This window comes from Crocodylus siamensis, chromosome 2 (assembly GCF_052110815.1).
Source record: "Crocodylus siamensis isolate JL-2025a chromosome 2, ASM5211081v1, whole genome shotgun sequence".
Taxonomy (NCBI): Eukaryota; Metazoa; Chordata; order Crocodylia; family Crocodylidae; genus Crocodylus; species Crocodylus siamensis.
The window spans coordinates 55,621,333-55,642,748 of record NC_143396.1 but is presented as its reverse complement, the minus strand read 5'-3'; the positions used below and the strand labels follow the sequence as shown (position 1 = coordinate 55,642,748).

At 43.6% G+C, this 21,416-nt stretch overlaps 1 protein-coding gene across 1 annotated transcript; it reads right to left on the bottom strand.

Annotated features, from left to right (window-relative positions):
- Positions 1 to 453: 453 nt before the first annotated feature.
- On the bottom strand, positions 454 to 4,376 carry RASL11B (RAS like family 11 member B). The gene is made up of 4 exons (XM_090035924.1): positions 4,220 to 4,376; positions 4,081 to 4,137; positions 2,948 to 3,024; positions 454 to 2,078 (listed from the first exon to the last, which is right to left on the bottom strand). The coding sequence occupies exons 1-4, from the start codon at positions 4,335 to 4,337 to the stop codon at positions 1,611 to 1,613; spliced, it is 720 nt and encodes a 239-aa protein (XP_089892050.1). The 5' UTR covers positions 4,338 to 4,376; the 3' UTR covers positions 454 to 1,610.
- Positions 4,377 to 21,416: the final 17,040 nt, after the last annotated feature.

The following is a 21,416-nucleotide window of genomic DNA, read 5'->3' as shown; positions in this document are numbered from 1 at the left end:
ACTTTATCCCAGAACAGGGAAATGATAAACCTGAATTCTAGTTCAGAAGGCTTTTGGAGGGAATAATGTAGGACACAGAACTAAGTTGGACTTCATTGCTCACCTCCACCCCCGCCACCCCCAATGTCAAACTGAGGGTGCTTATGCTAAAAGGAAACTTAAGTCATGGAACCATATAGATAGGTAGGGCTGGAGGGACCCTCCAGAGGTCATCTAGTCCAACTGCCTGTCTGAGGCAGGATGATCCCTTTCCAAACCATCCCATAATCTAAACTCTACCTAAGTCCTTTATACAGTGAGGCATTCAACATTCCTACTGCTGTTCTTAAAGACTGTTTGGCACACATCACAGAAGTTTTGAGAAAACAGTAGATATTAATGAAGCACTGCTTATCTCCAAGTGCCATTGATTGTTTACATCTATTCTAAAAGCAACACCCACATGAGAAGCTATGCATTTCAAAAAACAATTTAATACTGAAACAGACTGTAAGAGTGAAGAGTCTTCTCCGTGTAAGGAGCTGTTGTACACAAAATAAATAAATTACAGTTTAAGCAAAAGTACAACTGTTTTTTAAAGTGCATTTGTATAAGGCCTTTAGCCCATGAACTCAAACTCCACTGGCTCAAAGTAAAAATGTAAGTCTGCCATGTGCGTAAAGAGTAGGGTCTCAGCTGAAAACAAACTCAGCTTCATTGCCCAGAACCAACAATGTTTATCATCTACAAATTGAATCCACAAACAAGGGTTCTTTCTACGTCTGTTCCATAGAAAAAAAGAGCAAGGGAAATTTAGAGTTTCATACTGGCAGTTAAGAACTGTCATTCAGCACTTGGATGGGAAAGCCACAGTGCTTTATCAGTTGAGCACAATTTGAAACTGAATCTGAACAGTATTTTTCATACAGTAAAAAACAAGTTATTGTAATAAAAGTACAGTTACACCCTGTGCATAACAGATCTGTGTACAAAAAGTCCAGGTAAGCTGTCATTAACATAGCTAGTAAAAAGAGAATAGCACTGTTTACAGTCATAAAACCCAGTTACATCCACTCATTTAAACACTTACTTCACAAAGCAAGTTTGTATTTGTGCTTTAAAATACATGGGTAAGACTGTACTGCACAATAAGAACACAGAGAGCCATGTCATGCTGTCCCTCATTCACTTCTGAAAACAAGCTAAGCTAAGTGGTTACTTCCAAATGAGTAAGCTTAAAAAAAAAAAAAAAAAAAATCAGGATTTTTCTGTCACCCATCTATGGTTGAGTTACAGTTTAAAAGGGATACATGGTCATACAAAACATCAAGCCAAGCTTGTCCCACCACAGGAGAGATAGATAAGATTTGTTTTACTCATTGAAAAGTTCTGTTTCAAAACAAAGGTATGTGTTCTACCACTTGGATCAAGAACCACTTCAGGAGCTCATTCAGGCTTGCTTCAACTTCACTCCTCCTTTAACTTCTTATTCTACAGTGATTTAAAAGAACATCTGAACCCTGCTTCTTTCATACATGTTCCTTGGACTCTACAGTGCCAGTGGTTAAATTTCCACAGCTGGACCTTAAAAACCAACTGGTGGGAAGACAAAAGCCCACCAAACTTTACTTTCAAACAGAAGTAACAGTCCTCACTTTAGCAGACAAAGCTTGCTTGAATCTTCTCTTCAGATCCTGCATATTGGGAGACTTTGGCCTTGGTATGAGAGAGGTTCTTCTTCTCTCAGGGGTGCTGGTTATTTGTTGTTTACTAACTTCTTTACAGAGGACATGGAAGGCATTGAAGACATCATTATAGTTTTCACTGACGGACACTTCATAAAAAGCACAACCCAGCATGTTGGCCAACTGAAGTCCATGCTGTGGCTCTACTTCTTTAATATGCAAGAGATCGGCTTTGTTTGCTACAATGACAACAGGGATAGTGTTTCCTGGATGCAACTGTCGAATGTGCTGGTGAAGGTAACTAAGCAGTTCATAGCTCTTATAATCTGTGATGGAGAAGACAATCACAACAGCATCTGCCCATCGAATGCACCTGTTCAACTGTTCATTACAATCTGGAGTGTGTTCATGGATCTAAGAGAGGAATTCGAATATATTAGATTGATACGATACATTTTTTCCATCTTTAAAATTTAGTCAACTACAATCAAATGCATTATCCAACATACTTGTAGTTCAGATGACAAAAATAAATCAATCAAGCTCTATTTTCTTTGTACTTGAACTATGTTGTTCCACCTGCAAAAAGCTGGAACAAAGCTGGAGTATGCCACACAAGTGGAAAATTGACCCATGCAGTTCTGCAAGCAGAGCAGGACTTTGTAGCTCCACAGAATGGGAAATTAACTGGCTAGACAGCAAGTCTAGGGAAACAGAGATAGGAGCTGGAAGCATTTAGACCTGGAGAGCTGCCCAGTTCAAAAAGGCAAAAATGCAGTGTTATTCAGGTCTATACATTCAAACTTTGCGGTACAAAATGTATAGCATTGTAAAGACTACAGCCACAATACTGTGGGATTTTATATTGTGCAGATCTGCAAAACCCCACCATTTCTTTGACAGCATCAGGGAAGTTTTTCCTACCAGATTTCTAGAGTGCATTTCATATCGGCACAAAAATACCACGTTCCTTTTAGCAAGTGTTCTGAACACATCTGAATGAATATCGTAGAGTAATCCTGCCGGGATCCCCTACAAACCTGCAGCTCTTCAAGCATAACAGAATAGCGGATTGTTTCTTTTCCTGGCAATGCACTAGACATACAAGGCATACAAGTTTTGACTGTTTATAAGCTGGGTTATCGTCTCTCCCACTGGGAAGTACTTGATTTTGAATGGTATGTAGAAAGCCTGGTAACTGGCTGAACTACTCTGGTTAAAACAGATATAAAAATTAGACTTATTTTTCACTAGTCGATGGAATGCACAGATATGTTTCTTACCTGAATTCCTGGTGTGTCTTGCACTTGAATAGCAAGGGTCTCTCCATCTAGTTGGATCTGTCTGCTGTAAAGATTACCTGACAACAGTAAATATATCATTACAATATGATCACAGCCACCTAGACAGACAAGAATTCCTTGAGAGAATAGGGAGAAGGGACCTCCCCCTTCCCCCGCTTCAATAACAATGCAGGAAAACAGAAAGTTTATCACTAGCACAATATATGAACAGCACTAAGATCTATCTGGCCCATCTTTGACAGAATTAGGGTGAAGGTCGTCTTTGTATGCAATGTCACCAGACCCCTCTGGAGTTAGTTTTACATGGATATGTTTTTGAGCTTAGTCCCAAGTCTCTTAAAATTAAAAAGCTACTACTGCTTTCCAAGTGACCTTTCAAAATTGCCTAAACAAAGGCAACAAGGCGGAGCAACTTATGACAGGAAAGCAATGTCCTCATTTGTCAGCCCTTCTACACTTGAGAAAGTATCTTCTCCAAGGATATTTTTCAGCTTTCTAGCAGCTGACCTTTCAGCTTTGATTCATTATTGTAAAAACCAGAGCAGACCCCAAACAACCATTTCCCAGAAGGAGACATCCCTGTTTTATTCACTGGTTTGAGTCTCCTCAAAAACTGCACTCAAATGTTGGGACTCTTGCTTTCCTGCCCTAATGTGCATCCTTCTGCATGTAGCAGCCAGTGCTCTTCTGCTCCTCCACCGAGATCAAAGAGAAGAAGGAGGATTCCCAATGCTGCTGTTCACCAGCAGTTGTTAACAAGGGGCACAGGCATCACTGCACTCGCAGCCCGGAGTGGAGATGTTGCCACTAACACTTCTCAGGGGTGAAGAGGTTTATTACCCACAGTGGATTAGGGCTGCACAGCCACCCAGCCCACAAGCCAAGCCAGTGGGCAGGCAGCAGGCCGTGCAGCCCCATGGCAGACACCCTCGGGCCGAGATGACTGGCCAGCAGTTTCCCAGCGCCGGGGGAGGGAGGCGGCTGCATTTTCACGTGGGCTTTGCCTAGGGGTCAAGAGCGAGCGCCGGGGTCGGGGCTTGTCTGAAGCAGGGGACCCGCGCGGTCCCCCCACTCGGACGGGCCGGGGCCGGGGCGGAGGCCGGGGGTCTCACCCGCGTTCCGCTCGTAGTCGCCGATGAAGCGTCGCGTGAGAAACCGCACCACCAGCGCTGCGGGTCAAGGAGACGGCCGTTAGTCCCCCGCGTCAACCCCCCGCGGCCCCGGCCACCCGCCCCGGCCGCCCTGCCTCACCGGTCTTGCCCACGCCGCTGGCGCCCAGCACCGCGATCTTGACAAGGCGCGGGCGGGCGGCGGGGCAGCAGTCGGGCGGGCACTCGGCGATCGTGCACATGCTCTGGATCAGGCGCATTGCGCGGCCGCCGCGTCCCTCCGCTCTGCCCCGCCACCGCCCGCGCCGCCGGTCTTGTCCGCGGCCGCCCCCGGGCCCCGCCCCCTCCGCCAATCCCCGCCCGCGCCCGGGCCGCCGACCACGCCCACCCCCGCGCCATTGGCCGGTCCCCGCGCCCGGGTAGCCACACCCACAACGGCTGCAACTTCTGCTCCCAGCCAGCCGTCGGGGGGCAGCGCTGCCACCTCCCCCGGTCTGTCACAGGCCGCATCAAGCTCGCGGCCGCCCACCGCATGGGCGCCCGCCCCACCACCACGCCTCCCCTCACGGCCCGGCCTCGCCCTCAGCCCCCGGGCCCTGGGGTGCAGCAGGCAGGAGCCAAAGGAGGGACGGACTGGCAGGAGCAGTACCACAACGTGCCCCCTCACAGGTCACACCTGGGCTGCTGTTGGACAGCCCTGACACGTGAAGACGGTGCTGCCCCAGGAGGGGTCCGAGCCAAACTCCACACAAGCCACCTAAAATTGTACTTGCCTGTCTACCGGGGCATTTGGACCCGAGCCAGGGCTGCCACACACTTGGCTCTCGTCATCTTGTGAGCTGACTAAGAGATAGCATACATGCATTTGTGAACCCAAGTTGTCTTCATCAGATGCACAGCACCTGGCTGGGGATTGTCCTCCATTTGTGCATGTATATCCAGCTCCTAGCCCCATTGCTCTCAACAGGAACAAGTCAATGACTGTAAAAACTTAAGGCGAACAAAGCATAGTACAACATATGTAAGTGCAAACTAGCACAAATGTTTCCATAATTTAAACATGCCAAGGGGATTCTGTATACCCACTCTGAAAAGAGTCCCTGGTCTTATGGGTAGCAACAGAAAGACTCAAAGTGTGACTACCTTCAAAATGGAAGCCTGATGTTAGGCTGTGTGAAGAATGGGATGGAGAATAATCTGAACAACAAATGGCTTGTGGATTAGTACTACAAGAAAGGTTCCTACCATTGGGAAACATGCATGGAAGAAGACTCTTGATGGATGGACTTCCCCTCACCCCGAGTACCTGGGACATTATCCTAGGACTGAGGCTGGCACAACTGACAGGGTTTAAAGCCAAGAAATAAAGGGAAGAGAGGGAATTGAATGAGATTTGTATAATCTTCACACCCAGTTCTAATACAGAGGAAGGGGAAAATCATGTAAACAAGCACTGGCTAAAGCAGTGGTTCTTAACCTTTTTCACATCAAGGCACCCCTCAGAAAATACCAGCTCTTACCTTTCCACTTGTTTCTTGACAACAGAAAAATAAAGCCAAGACTCAGAATGGCAACGCTAAATTATTCTCACAACAGGTCAGAATGTTTTTGATGCACTGGATTCCCATTTGAAATCACTGGGTTTATCTTGTGAATCGTGTAGGTGCTTGCACACCCTGAAGTGCTAATATTGAGTGGTATTTTGTGAAACCCTTGCAAGGATCTCACAGCACTCCAGACTGCCATACCACTCGAGTTGAAAATCACTGGGCTAAAGGAATATCAGAAGGTTGCAGGATAGAGAACAAAAAAAGTACCAATGTTGATGAGAGTCAGGTAGGCAACACCCCTAGTGAAAAGACAAGTATTTCAGTTAAGAGAACTGACATGTAGTAATGCAAGGAGCCTGAGCATCAGTATAGAAGAACTAGAGCAGCTAGTTGTCTTCGGCTTGTGCCCAGTCACCATGTTCAAATTTGAATCTAAAAAAGGGCACATGCTATCACTCTATCTGTAGCATTAGTGTGATCCTTGTTGGTGCACGGTTCCCCCATACATGGGCAGGCCAGTATGTGTTCTCTAGTCTGAAAGCTTCCTCCACATTTGCAGATGGTGTGTGCCTCATTAGAGAGTTCCTACAGTTGCATGTTGACTTTAGTCTTGCTGACCCCTGTTCAGGGACTGCAGCAGCCCGTCAGATTCCTCGAATCTGCAAACCCTGGTTCACACCTCTGACTTCAAGTGAATTGCTGGTGCAAAATGTATATTGTGATGGTAATTAAAACAGGATGTAATTGCAATCATGACAGGCCCACAAATATTGAAGAGCATACACTATGCAGATAAGACAAATACAAGATAAAAGGTGGTAAGGTGGTCTGTCTGATATGATAGACCGCAAAACTGCCAAAACCCAAACCAAGTTAGACCTTGTAAAGGAAATTAAAACCAATAGCAAAGGTTCCTCAGCCATATAAAACAAAAAAAGAACAGGAAAGAAGTGGGGCTCCTATGCAGTAAGGATGTGGTAGAGATTAAGGATCAAGCCCCCAAAACTAAGCAACTACTTTTCAATAAAGATAATGATACTAAATGTGGGGACAAAAAGATGCTGAGATTGAGGGTGTGGAAATGGAAATTACTACATCCAATGTGGAAACAAACTCAGAGAACTCAACGCCCCCAAGCCAAATGAACCAGATAATCTCCACGACAGCGTTCTGAAAGAACTGGTATATGAAGTCACAGATCTCTTGGAATGTTTCTTTAATAAACCTATCAAGCTGGGGATAGTACTAGATGATTGCAGATTAACAAAAATAGTACCCCATCCTTAAGAGGGAAAAAAAGTGACCCAGGCAATTATAAACTCATTATTCTGGTTTCATCAGTATTCAGGGCTCTAGACAACATTTTGAAGGAAAGATAATTGAAGGTATTTTGGTAAATGGAACAAAGGGATGCAACAGGAGTTTGGCAAAAGTAGACTGAATGGCAGTAACTTGATAAGAAAACTCATTTTTTTAGATGAAGCAAGCGCATCACACCTAATCCAGCTGGAGTTCCGTAAAATGTTTGATAAAGTTCCAAATGGGAAATTATTCATTTAACTGGAGTATAAGAAGTGTAAAATGGATGATGCTCTGGCTAAAAGGGAAATGGCAATGGGTCATGGTGAATGGAGAAACATTGGGTTGGAGGAAGGTCACTAGTGGAGTTACACAAAGATCAATCTTATTCAATATTTTCATTAATGACTTTCACGCCCAGTTTGGATGAATATGACATTGTTGCAGGGGTTAGGATTCAATAACCCAAGATTCCTTCTAGTTCTACATTGCTAAATATGCAACTATATAATGCCATTATATAAATCAATAGTGAGGCCTTATCTAGAACAATATTTTCAGTACTAGGAAGTCCATCTCCAAAAGGATATTGCAGAAGTAGAGAGCTGCTTCCCTTTTCCATGTCCTTGCAACAAAGTATTTAGCAGAATTCACAGATCTGTTGGAATCTGACGGGGCCATGCTGTAAGCACTTCTGCTATGGCCTCAAACTTAAAACCTCTGGGCTGTCAACCATGCACCTTAGGGCACCTATACACGTACTGGATGTCTGCTCCAACATGCTAATTAGCATGTCAGAGCAGACTCAAGTAATCAAGTCTGAAACGTGCTACTTAGCATACTCCAGCAGTCTGCGCATCATGTGTATTCAGCATCCCCATGCTTTAAAATGACTGCAGGGGCGGTTTAACTAACACATAAAAACAAGCTTTACTTAAAGTGCTCCCGCCACCATTTTGAAGCACGAGATCCTGAATACATGTGACACTGCAGGGACTTTAATTAGAATGGCTCCCGGAGCCACTCTAATTAAAGTTCCCCCCCTTCCACTCCAGAACACGTGTAAAGATGCCCTTAGCACCTGCACCACCCATAGAGGCAGATGAAGAGTATGATTTGGGGCTCAGATAAACTCTCACAAGGCCTAAGACTAAAAGATCCCAAGACATACAGAAATGTTTACCATAGAAAGGAGATTGAGAAGAGAAAATACATAACTATAATATAATAAATGGGAAAAGGAGCTTGTGTTCATTCTGTTTCATAACACAGGAACCAGCGAAGGCTCAATGCAATTAAAGATGTAAAATTAAAAACATATTAAAAAGAAAAGACTTTTTCACACAACATAGAGTTGAACTATAAAATTCACTGCCAGAGGAAGCCATGCAAAGGCTTAGCAAGATTCAGAAAGGGATTGGATTTTAATGGGTAACTAGCATATTCAGATGCATATTCCAGAAGTGTTACTGATCCTTATTCTTCTGGGGTGAAACCAATCTTCATGGATTAGAAAGAGACCTAATGTGGGGGTACCTGTTGAACCTGCTAATGCAAGGTTTCTAATGCCCTCTTCTAAAGTGTCTGATTCTGGCCACAGCCAGAGACATGATATCACACTAGATATTTGATGTGTCTGATCCCATTCTAGCAATTCTATTCCTGTGAACTCTATGTAATATAGGATCTTTTTAATGTTCTCATGCTGTTGTTCAGAAAGCCACAGTTCACAGGCAGGTCTTGCATAAAGACAATTTAGCAGCAGTACAAAGCAGAAGGCAGGCCTGGCATTGATTTGATTCTGTCTTTTCTTTTTTTTCAGTGTGTAGGGCATTTAATTCCCAACATACATCTTAAAAATAGAAGACAGTTGTTTGGACGCTGTGTTCAGAAACCCAGACAATGTGTGTGTTCATTTCAGATAAGTATTTACTTTCCCCAGCATCACTAACCATCTGTACAGTCATGTACAAATAAAAACAATAAAAGGGTCCAGTGCCCTCCTGGCAGAGTACACATGTTCCAAGCTTTCGTCATGTATATCTGGGTGAAGCAAACACTGAGGAAAGCAGTTAAATTGTGGCCAGTGCCACTAGTTTACCTTCTCCTTTGACAAAGACATGCATTACCCATTAGAGACAGGACAAAAGGAGGGAACTGAGACAGTAGAAGAAATTAAATACTAGGAAAGCAACTTTTCTTTGTACAGGGAAAGATCATCCAGTCAACCAAGCTTATAAGTACAAGCTTATGAAGATAGAATCTCCATTCCAAGACAGAGGGGGGAGGGGAGAGGGGAGAAACACTCTCACACACTCTCACCCACCCACATACCCTACTTGGTTTCTATAGTAGCACAATAGCAGACATTTTTCTCTTTCCACAAGAAAGACTGACTAATGTTCTGCAATTACATTAGTCTGCATTTTAATCTGATTTTATCTTCTTTTAAGCTCCTGTGTTATTTCTTTTCCTCCTTATGTAACTTGCAAACCCTGAGCCAAAAAGAGTTAAGGAAAGTTTTTCTTTCCTATGAAGAGAAGCCCTTCTGCTTTTCTTATTTTATTGTATTGGTTTGTGGCTTCACTTTGCAAGTAGCTGTTCTTGGAAAGACCATCTGGTCAACCAAGCTTATAAGTACAAGCTTACTGAGTAAGCATGGGAAGTATGGTGATAATAAAGTTGATGATAAGACTCTTCTTGAATAGATCCAGGTTCACTCAGGCAGGATGATTTATCTCAGAAAAAAAATAAAATCCATCTTCCATTTTAGAAATATGTCACAGGCTCTATTTTAAACACTCTCCTAATGGCCATGGCTGTAGTATCAAAATGCTGTCCATTAACTCTTTTCATCTCCTCTGGTTTCATGTAGGCTGGGATTTTCAGAGGAGCTTTGTCTATACCAGAAAAGTTTTGCAGGCTTAACTATAGCTCTAATAGAAAAATCCTCCTGGTGTAGATGCTGCTTATACTGTCAAAGAGCATGTTAGCTGGTAGAATTCATAAAAGTTCTCCAAGCAAAAAAAGGCTGTCTTGGAAAATGTATATGGATATTCATACCAGCATATCTGTGTCTACACAAGGGCTTTCACCAGCTATGAGATGTTGGAACAGCAGCACCAAAAACCCCTGTCCTTTAGCAGACCTGCCCATAGGCTGGTGGAAGCCCAAACATCATTCAGTTCCCTTAGGCTCCCTTGCAAAGAAGATATGCGGGGACAGACCAATTAACTTATCATTTTGTGGCTCCAAAGGCCTTATCTTGGACTTGCATTGTCGGCTGACCCCTCTCAATGCAGCTGAAAAGGAAGCTAGGGAGTTAAGAGGCAGCTGGATGTGATGTTAGCTGCATCACTGCCCCATATGTCCCTGGCTACAGAAATTGGAGTCCCTTACCCATGCCAGCCAGAAGAACTATCTAGGCTCAGCAGACTTTTGAATACTTTGACCCATATAAATCCCAGTCATAATCTCTCATCTGACCATGCACCACTCCAGAAGTCCTCTCTCATCCAAGTTGTCCTGCTAAAGGCAACTACTTTCATGTTTAAAAGAATTTCTGTGCACATACATAAGGAGGGGGGTAACATGATGTGTCCATATTTCCAGTATCTTAGAAACCTCTTGTTCTCTAAAAGGAAAGGCATCAAGAGATTGAATAATGCAAGCTAAAAAAATGCAGCAAGGGGATTTTACTCTTTCACAATCACTTCAGTAAAACAGTTCCTTATCAAAAGGCCACAACAATATCACCTTTCCTTAAGCTTTTATCATAGGCCTTTTCTTAGAAGGACGGATGCAATTAAAAATAATTATTTCTATATGTCACTGAATGTGCTAAAACAATAACATAGTTTCAGTCAAACCTAAATCCTTTAAACCAGGGGTGCTCAATCTCCAGCTCATGGACCAAGTATGGCCTGCAGATCCATGCCTTCCAGCCCACAGGGGTCCAAAATTTGGTGACAGAGGAGCAGTGGCACCTATTGCACCCTTGTGGGGAGCCCTGGGGGCTGGATAGCACGCTGGATCGGTGCACAGAGGTGGCCTGGGGCCCAAACCAGGCACATGGGCTGGTTGAAGGCAGTGTGGGACCGACTGTGCAGTGCAGGGTTGAGTGGAGTCCTGATCCAGTTGCACAGGGCTTCTATCCAGTGTTGCAGACTCTAAGCAGGTAGTGCAGAACCTCAGGGGGGCAGCATAGGGCCCTGATCCATCAATGCAGGCCCCAGGGAGGCACTGAAGAGCTGGGGGAGGCAAGACTAGGCCCCAGTTTGGCAGTGCAGGCCCCGATCCAGGCACATTGGGCATGTGCCACCTTCCTCAGCGCCATCTGGTAGCAGACTGGTGCATGGGGTTTGATTTAGCCTGTGGACTGGTCCTTGGCTCCAAACAGGTGCAGCACCACAGGTGAGCACCAGTGCCTGAGAGGAACTAGAATTTATTCTATATTTCTTTTTACCCCCATCACTCAATTTGTGGCTCAATGCATTACTCAAACTCTGTACGAATACAAAGTTATTGATTTCCTCAGGGGCTTTCCTAAAGAGCTGTCACAGGAGTATCTTTGGGACAGATCAAAGGGATACAGACTGCAACATTTAGACACCACAGAGATCCTTAAAGCCCAGTCAGACACTGCCTACCTTTGGGGATGGCTATGTTGACACAATACATTTGCCATTCCTGGCAGTGGTGCTCTCAATGAGGGGTGGATCCAGGAGTGGTGCACTTGCACCCCCCTTTCACTCCTGTTCCACCCAAAGTTTAAAACCTACTGCTGCGCTGTGGCCACAGCATTTTTAGTCAGGCAGAGCTGAGGGACTCAATTGATGTCATGGCTCATTATCAACTATCTGACCCCCTCTAAACTCTTCATTCTACAGGTGTTAATAACCCTTTGTTTTTTATAATGGTCTTGATGTTCCACCAAACTATCATTTGTTCTGCAATTCTGCTTTCTGTTAGATGCTCCTGGTAACAAAGCTCCTATTTCACAAGTCTATAAATTGTATTTAACTCATTCCAATGAAGTTATGTTTTTCCTTCAGGCTTAAACTTGAATAACACAGCTGTAGACCCATAGCATGTTAGTAAAGCTTCTAGTTTATTTTTAATTGGAGAAAAATAGGTGTTGACACGTGATGATGCACTTCACCATGTGCACCCCCCCACCTTTTCAACATTCTAGATCTGCTCATGTCCTCAAACATGGAGGGGCTGCTTTGCACTGACTGCCTCTCAAACAGGAAGCAGTGTAGGCCCATCTATAGTCAGCTTAATTTATCACAGTGGCAGGTTAATTGGCATGGCCTCTCAGCAGTGCTAAATAGTCTGTCTGATGGGTGGATAGACGTAGCTTCACTCTTGCACTCGTAAAGAGATGGCTTTCATAGAGCAGCACAGTGTGCTTGAGCACTGCCAGAGAAGTCAAATACTTCACTGGAGCAGGAATTGGAAGACATCTTTCAAACAAAGGTCATCTCTGCGGCCTGTCTGTTCAAATGAATCATTAAGCCCCTTAGACAAAGTGAAGCAGCTCTAACTGAAGAAACTGAATGCCACGCCCTAGAATATCCTCTGCTTCAGCTGTGAGGGGCTCTGGTAGAAGATGGGAGACCGGGGTCAAAATTCCTCTTTCCAATTAGGCAGAAGATAGGTCTATGTCTCACAGCCCAGGGGAGGATGCTAACCAGTTGACTGTTCAGTAAAAGGAGACCACAATCATTCCTTCCAGCTCCTTTTTATGTGAAAAAAGGAGTCTTGTCTTAGGGTTTTAACTCTCTGACATTTAAATGCTACCTTTCTCCTCAGCAGTTCTCCTCCTTCACTTCCTCCTGCCACCTAAGAAAGCTCAACATGTTGCGTGCTTTTCTTAGGCACCCTATGAACTCTGCAAAGACCCTGACTGCCAAACTGAAAGCGAAAGATTTCACTGGGTGGTAGGCACCAAAGTCCCTGTCTGGAGCTATGCCTTCATGGTCCACACACACACACACACACACACACACACACACACACACACACACACACACACCGCTCAGGAGGTGAAGAGGAGAACAAATCAGCCTCAATGATGGTGGCAAAACCTTGGGCACTGAGCTACAGAAGGTATCGGGAAGTCATGGATGGATGAACCAGTGGGTCTGTGCTACATAAATCACAGCAAGCAGCTTCACATCTGCTCTGGGAGCAAAATTTTCAAAGGTGCCTAAGGGGATTGAGCACCCAACTTCTATTAATTTTGAAGGAAATGAGATGCCTAACCTTAGGAGCTTAGGAAAATTTTACCCAGTACAGAAAATATTACCAGGATGACCACTGATTGGTCCTAGTAAATGACTAGATTCTAATCTTGGAAACTAATTAACTAACTAACCAACCCAAACATTTCAAGGATCCTCAAAGCCAGTGAAGCAAAGAGAAATTAGGGTAATTGGGACTTTAAGGGAACTGGAGGTAAATGATTCCTACTGGACAGATATAACTACATTCTAGATAGAAGGGATTTGAGGCTAAAATGGCTGACTAAACACAGTTGTTTTGGATACAACAGTGATCTACTGTCCTTATTTAACTCTATTCTTTTTTTCTAATACAATAATCTAACTTGATTGCATTACTGTCTGCAGGATGTTTTAGATACTGAAATCAGTGAGCACTGATTCTTCAAAGTTGTGTAACAGCCTTAAATAATTTCTATTCATCAGGGTTTCAAGATAATCACTACTATTCTTACAATTATTATTATTCAGGGAGTTGACTACAGATATGCAGTCAAAAGCTGACAAAGGAACGGCAGTCATTTTTATTGGCAAAAATGAGAAACTGGAGCTACTACAGCCTTCAACACACTCACAATGATCACATTTTCAGCAACATACTGTGAAGATGGTTTAACAGGCACAGGAATTAAACACAGGAAGCTCAAGACTGGATTCTGTCAAAGATGTTTGTATTCTATAAATCCTCCTGTGATTATGATGAAATCTACCATAACAAAGAAGGGCAATGCAGGGCTATTATGTAGAGACATGACTCATATAGTCTCAAATGGTTTGACAAGTGCACTATTTTTCTAGATAAAGAATGGAGTCAGTCCAAAAATAGAAGTAACACTTAAAAGAATGCAGCTCCTGAAGGAATTACACATTCCAAGCACCAAAAACACAAAGGTTGGTATGCCAGGGCATCTCTGTAGAGAATTTGGTGTGAAAGCCATTAATATTTCAGCTGGAATGTAAATCTATCCAGTCCCAAGTGAGATTTAAGTGTTTCAAGGTATAAACTGGTTCTAGCAAATAGCTGAAGTTAACTAGTTAAATGAAGTTTTCACACAGTTATTATCATCTTCATTTTCTTCAGATCTTTTGCCCTATTCTAGCTGTAGTATATTACATTTCATATTTTTAAGATGCAGGAGTTCAAAAAAATTAATCTGCTTTAGTATCATTTGAAAGGAATTAACTTTTGTTAAAAAGGATGTTTTAGTTAGCAAGTAAGTGGATTGTCCATTTGATAAAGAGAAAAGAGAGATAAAAGACAAAAAGAAATCCCAGCCTTATTTGTCTTCTGTCATTATTTTAACTTTCTTTTTCTTATCTTCCTTCTCCCCAAAACATTCAAGATCTTTGAAAAATAAGTGTCCCCCTAAACCCATATATTCCTAAGAGTCATTGAAGAAGTCAGAACAAAGGAGTTTTATAACTTATTTTGTTGTGGTTAAGAACATCTAGTGAAATTCCATTAAAACTCCAAAGCTTTAATGGACTTAATATATCAGGTCATTTACGAGTCATATTTCACACAAGCAGGACGTTTCTAGGATCCTGCCTATGCCTACCAAAGAGGAAAGGATATATTGCATTTTCTTACAGACCACACACCCCAGCTAAGACAGGCACCTTGTTTTCATAAGGCAGAAGATAAAGAAAAATAGTTTTCTGGAGTCAAGACTGACTGTGTGACATAGACTAAGCGCCCAGGAAGTGTGGCATCCCAGGAGACAGTGAGTGAGGCAGCAGGAACTTTCTGATGAGGCAGGGCAAGGATAAGCCCAAGACCCTTGCAAGGACCATAGCAAAAACTGTTTATTTACTGTAAATAGCTCTTTATAAGTTCCTGTAAATAATGAAGTGCTGTTCCCAGATCATAGAGTCTGACCTTAACCCAGAGACTTTCAACAGGCCTGTCTCCAGTTTCATACTGGAGCTCTGAGCAGTCATACAGGTTCTTCACATCAAGCACAACTCCTTCTCCTCTTCTCCCCTGCCTGTTCCTCCTGAACAGTTTATACGCACCAATAACTGCTCCAGTCATGTGATAAGCTGGGGAGGGGAGAGGGGAAAGGGGATAATATTTTGGGTGGCTGAGCCCTGCCTAAGCCTTGTGCCTCCCTCCTGCAGGGCTGTTGCAGGGTGGGTGCCGCTGGTGTTGTATGCGGCAGCGGAGGAGCAGCTGCACACTGAGCAGCACTGAGTACTGTGGGTGCTACTGCTGTCACTGGCCACCACAAAAATTTGGGAGGGCTAAGTCCTGCTAGCCCTGGCCTTCTGCCTCCTATGTACAAAGAGCTATCCCACCAAGTCTCTGTTATTCCAATCTTATTATAGTTCTGTGACTTTGCAGGGACTTCCAGTTCTTCCTGCTTGTTTCCCAGGCTCCATGCATTTGTGTACAGACCTCTGAGGTAACTAGCTGATTATCCTACTTTCTCAGAAAGAAAGAGGTGTCCTCTTGCGACCTCCTGCTGTGCTTCCAAGTATAAGCCTCATCAAATCATTAGACTGCATGCAGCAGCTCACTTTCCCTGAGCCAGCCCAATTGCTTCTTCAGGCTCAACCAATATCTATAGCTGTGAGTAGATTAACACATGACTCCACCCCTTCCACTCACTTGAGTCAGAAAAGCTGCAGCCATCTTAGGAGGCAGAAGCAAGATGCTGTGCTCCAGTATTCTTCTCTGTTTCTATTCTGGTGAAGAAAAGTCAGCCTCTCTGCTTAGGATACTCATCCCAATTTTGAAGGGCCAAATTTGTAGGAGAAAAGTGCACATGGTATGCAAATAAATACAGTAGTTGGCAGAGAACTTTTCATTTTTCAGCCTTTAAAAGGATATTTTTTTAAATGGAAGAAGTAAAAAATACAGATGATTAAACTTATCTTCCTAAGAGCTGTTCTAAGAACTGAACTGCAGCGTGTCACAGTCCGGGAAATGCAAATGGCATCTATTTAATAAATGATGCCAAAGCCTTTCCTGATAATAATTGTGCACAATTCTGATCTTGCTTGCCTCACTGGAAATCAGGATTGATTCTTCTGAAGTCAATGGCATTACCTCACTGTAGAACTGGTGTGAATTCGTATCACCTTTTCCCTCAGTTTATTTTTTTAAATATTCCCTTTTTTGAAAACACACTATCAAATAATTATTCATTTAAGATATTCATTTAAGTAGGTAAGTCTGAACAAAGAATGAACAGTTAGAATTAATAATATTTATTTATTTATTATTCAATGCCATGGTTTGCGGAATAGATTCAGCTTTTATATCACACTTCCCATCCCATGTACCTCAATGAACTTCACGGCTGCTCCTAGGCCCCACTCCGTGACAGTGATCTCTCCAGTGCCCCCTACCGTGCCAAGTAGGCGATCCAGCACCCTCTTTCTCACCTGCCACGTCTTGCTGTTATATGTATTTTTATATGGGAGGCTGCCTCTCTGTCCCCTTGGACACGGTGCTAGGGTTGTCCGGGCTCCTACTCTGTACAGAGTGACCTGGTGCACCCCCCCGTCTTATGGGCTACGCGTGCCTCCAACCTCTCCTTTAGCACGCCCCAAGCCTTGCAGATCTTCTGGACGTCATCCTGCCCATACACTTTCCCCAGAGGCTCTCTCAAAAGGCCTCCGCCCGAGTGTTCTCTCATACCAGGCCTTGTCTCTAAGTCCGTGCCCCACTGGGGCCAGTCTCTCTCAGCACGCACCCTCTCCGGGCCACCCTGCTCGGGCTTTGCCAGCACCCCACTGGGGTCTGTTCTGATATCACCCCCCACACGGGGCTGGGGTCAAGACACCCCCAATCACAGTGCCACCCCGGCGCCAAAGTACTGTGCCTTCCCTGGCACCACTCGCTGTGCCCGTACAGGGCACCAGGAACCCCCACCCTACTGGGGAGCTCCCCTGAGGCCTCCTCCTTCCCCTACAGCCTCACCCAGTCCTCCGGTATTATACAATAACAAACAGGGAACATAAATCCATGAGCCAACTGGCTATAACTCAAAATAAGCCTCCTGGCTAGAACGTAATTGCTGTGCCACCATGGCTCACCTTCCAAGCCTTCCTGTCAGGGTTCTCTCCACCCTGTACCATGCTGCAGCCGCTCGGGCGGTCAGGCTGCTCTGCTCTGCTGCAGAGCTGCTACTCCTTAGGCTGCCAGAGGGGAACTGCCACTTAGGCTTCGGCCTGGGCTGTTTATAAAGGCCTGGCCCTGCCCCCTTCTGGTCATCTGACCAGTGCGGTTGCCTCAGCAACCGGCACCTGAGCTGCCCTGAAGATTGGCAGCTGCCCTTGTCCCTTCTTAGGAACAGGGCACCTGAGTGCCCCTGTGACATTCACAGATGAATGTGATATTAGCTCTGCTTTGACAAGGAGGAAATGGAAGTACAGGCAGTCCGGTAACTTAATCCAGGTCACAAGGCAGAGGACAGAGGACAGAAAAGACTCTCAGGCCAGATCCCTACTCACTAGACCATGGGCCATTAAAGATATACTGATATAATGTAAATCCTTTTTTTTAAACTTTTGTGATTATTCTCAGTTACCACTGTTGCCTAATGATACAACTTTCAACTTGAATCTATTATAAGAAAGTTAATTTAAAAGACAAAAAAGTGTCACATTTAAATTGGAGGGATTTCCAGACTAATCAAAACATTCAGAGCATGTATCATTACACACATACTGATTCATGTTTCAATGACTATCTAGGACTTTTGGTCACATGTAAAATTTACCTCTGGGCTTATGTGGACATTGTCTTATTATTTATTGATTATATGCAAAGTACAATATTGGGCCAATCATAAGCCAGACATTAAAATACCATATTAAATCACTTATTTTCCTTGGAGGCCACTGCTCACATAATCATTTGCTTGTTGACCTCACCTTTAAACCATCCAGCCTAGCCCCAAAATAAAAAAAATATAAAATGCCTGGGATTACAGTCAGGTAAGCAAGCTAAAAAATGACACAGCCTCATTTCAGGATCTATTCTTTACTGTTTTCTTCTTCTACACCATGAAAATTATTATGTGCGCACCAGTGGTTCAAGTAGGGTATAAAGTCACTATGGGAGTCAGAACTCAGATTCTATTCATGACTTTGCTATTAGTTCATTCTGTATGACCTTACACCCCATGCTGGATGCTCTGCTCCACAGTCAGGCAATTGGGAGCTGAGGAATTTTATCCCTGATCCCAAAGTCCATGCATCCTACCTTCCATGTCAGGTATGGCAAAATGCAGAATTTTGAAGGCTGGGCATAACATTTCTCAGATCCCGACTGTGCAATCATTTTCATGTCTGCTAGAGGCCTTGGGCACCCAATACATGGACACCCAATATAAGGTTTCCTGGCCTAACGTTGACATTCAACAAATAAAACTACAACCTTTACTATTTCCCTATTTTTTAGATAAAGAACGACCATGTATGGGTTCCTAACTACATGGAAACATCACTTTATTTATTCCCAATATTTGTATTGAATCCTCTTAAGCACAAGCAGGAATACAGTGTGCAAAAATAACTGGATGATCCAGTAGAATAAGATGTCATCCAGAACACAATGCTCTCAGGTACGAAATCTAGGCAGCATAATTCAGAAGCAATTACACAGTGCCTCACTCCCAGGTATCTAAAATAGCTGAAACATTACAAACTGATAATTGGATTTCTAAATGAGAAGTAAAATATATTACATTTATATTAACACACAGCAATGAATAAAACATTAACAGGCAGACTCTCCCAAGATAAAACCACTCCAAAATCAAAAAACCCAAACCAGGGTCCAGCTTGAAACAACTCCAATTTCAACACTAATGGCTATATCAGCCTTTTTTCAAAATGTGTAGGTTTTCAGATTACCACAAGGCACCATGTACATCAGGGCTCTCCAAGTCCAGCACAGTTGGGGGCTGCACATCCCATAGACCATATGCTGAGGATGTGGGCTCCCTGGATCTTCACTCTGTCTTTTTCTATCCTGTGCCTCCCAGGCAGGCAATGCAAAAATTAAATTATCCTTTGCCCCCCAAGCCCCCAGCATCTGACAAATATTGTTTTGCATTGGAAAGTGTTTCTGTCTTTATCCCAACTACATAGCTGGTCCAATAAAAGATATCACCCTAAGAAAGTCTTGCCTCTCCTCTCCCAAGATAAAATCTTGCCAAGATCAAAACACCCAAAACAGGGTCCAACTTGAAAACAGACAAAAAGGCATAATTACAATACAACATCATTTATTTGAATCCCTATGTAGCACTTTATAAAGCAATGCTGCTTTTTTTTAAGTCACTGTTCTAAATTCTTTGGTTAGCATATATTTTTACTGGCCAAATTGAAAGTATTGTTGGTGAGTTATATTAAGCAATTGTGTCTAAAAGAATACCTGGCAACTCTACAGCAAACTCAGCTATGATGTCTCCATTTATGAACTTTTCTTGCACTGGAACAAACTGTCCTCTAGTTAGCAAGGATATTTAAAAAATAAGCAGAATATCTATTTATCATGTCCTGTTGTTGTAAATAAAATGTGAATGCAAAGAGTACAACTAAATGATGCAAACTTTGGGGACTGATGTTTCCTCTGCATTTGAAAGAGTGTCCTAAAATATTTTTAGGGATACACTTGTCAAGTACTGAAGGAGAGAAAGGCAGCAGATCTAAAGAGGGGAACCAAAAAAGTTGAGTGAAGAAAAACTCTAAGGTTGCATTCACATGAGCTTGGATGTCTGGTTCCCCAGGACAACTAGCATTGGGACACCTTATGCTACTGCTAGATGTCACTGGGGAATGCCTGTGCCATGCACCCTGTAACAAGCAGCAGGTTACCCTGGGTGGGGTAGGGGAAGCTTGGGCCAGCATTGAGCTGGCCCTGGCAGCCTTTCCTGTGGATTTGGGGGCCTCCTGGGGCTGCAGCAACAGTGATCCTGCCACTTAGAGCCTAGCTGGCAGCTGGAGCTTGGCTTCGGGTGGCCAGGCTCTAGTTACATGTAGTGTGCGCTGCCCCCATGTGTGCCGGCCGCTCTGCTTTACTTTTTTTGCATGGGTATTTTTTCATCCCCGGATATCCAGGGATCAATCCCCTCCACCCCAAGCGCTGCTCCTTTGCAGTGCAGAGAACAGCTGAAAGTGTGGGATGCGGCCTGACTGGCTTTTAATAAAATGAAAGCCTCATAAGCAAGGGAAAATTACGATAAGGTGTCTTACTTACAGACTTATATACCTATACAGAGAACTAAAAGGCCACAAGAAAAGACAGGTCCAACCTAGAGTCTGCATCTTACAATCTGTAGGTTTTTCACATAGATTAATCTTATGCTATTTCACATCTATCTCAGACATTACATCTTCAGAGCCCTAACAGTGGAGCATTATAACAGTACCGGGGTAGAGCAGTATAATTCTGATACTGTATTTTCTCTTACAGTGATAGAATCTCTATAAAGTGTCTACTCCAAAATCTGTGGAAGCTATTTTAATAGACTTTTGAACAGACTCAGAGGGAAGTTAAGTGACATGCTAGACACTATTATAGTAAATCCACAGCAGAACTTGGATCTGAAGACAGGAATTTTTATTACTCAATCCTGTGTTTAATCCACTGGCTAAGTGTTTCTTATTTTGTCCTACCTGGGACCGAAAAGCCATTCTTGGTTTGCCGTAACAAAGGGATAGAGAAGTTCGTAGGGCATTCTTACACGTGTAAGCACTGCAGTACTGGGCACTTTGAAAAGCACCTGGAGCTGCAATGCTTGCTGGCAAAACGTGCCAAGAAAACGGTGGTAGTGTGCTTTTGAACTTAAACACCTTGGAGGTGCTTTAGTTCAAAAGCACATTGCTGCCATTTTCTGTGCGCTGACATGCATTTTGCCACTTATACAATTGCAAGTGGCGCAGTGTAGCGTGCATCAGTTCGCGTGTGGAACAGACTTGATTAACTGAGTCTGCTCAGAAGTGGCAGATCTCCAGCACATCGCTCAATGAAACAATATGTGTATAAATGCCCATAGAGTCATGTGATGCTGTTGCTGGGCAATGAGGGTATGCTGCATAAACGGGGTAGTGGGTAGGGGTATATAGGGCTGGTAGGCCCTCCTTAGGAATGTCGCCATGATGGCTCATATTAAAATGTCTCAAGATTTGAAATAACACTACTGTGCAAGTTATATTTCCTCATAAATCATGTAAGGATAAATCA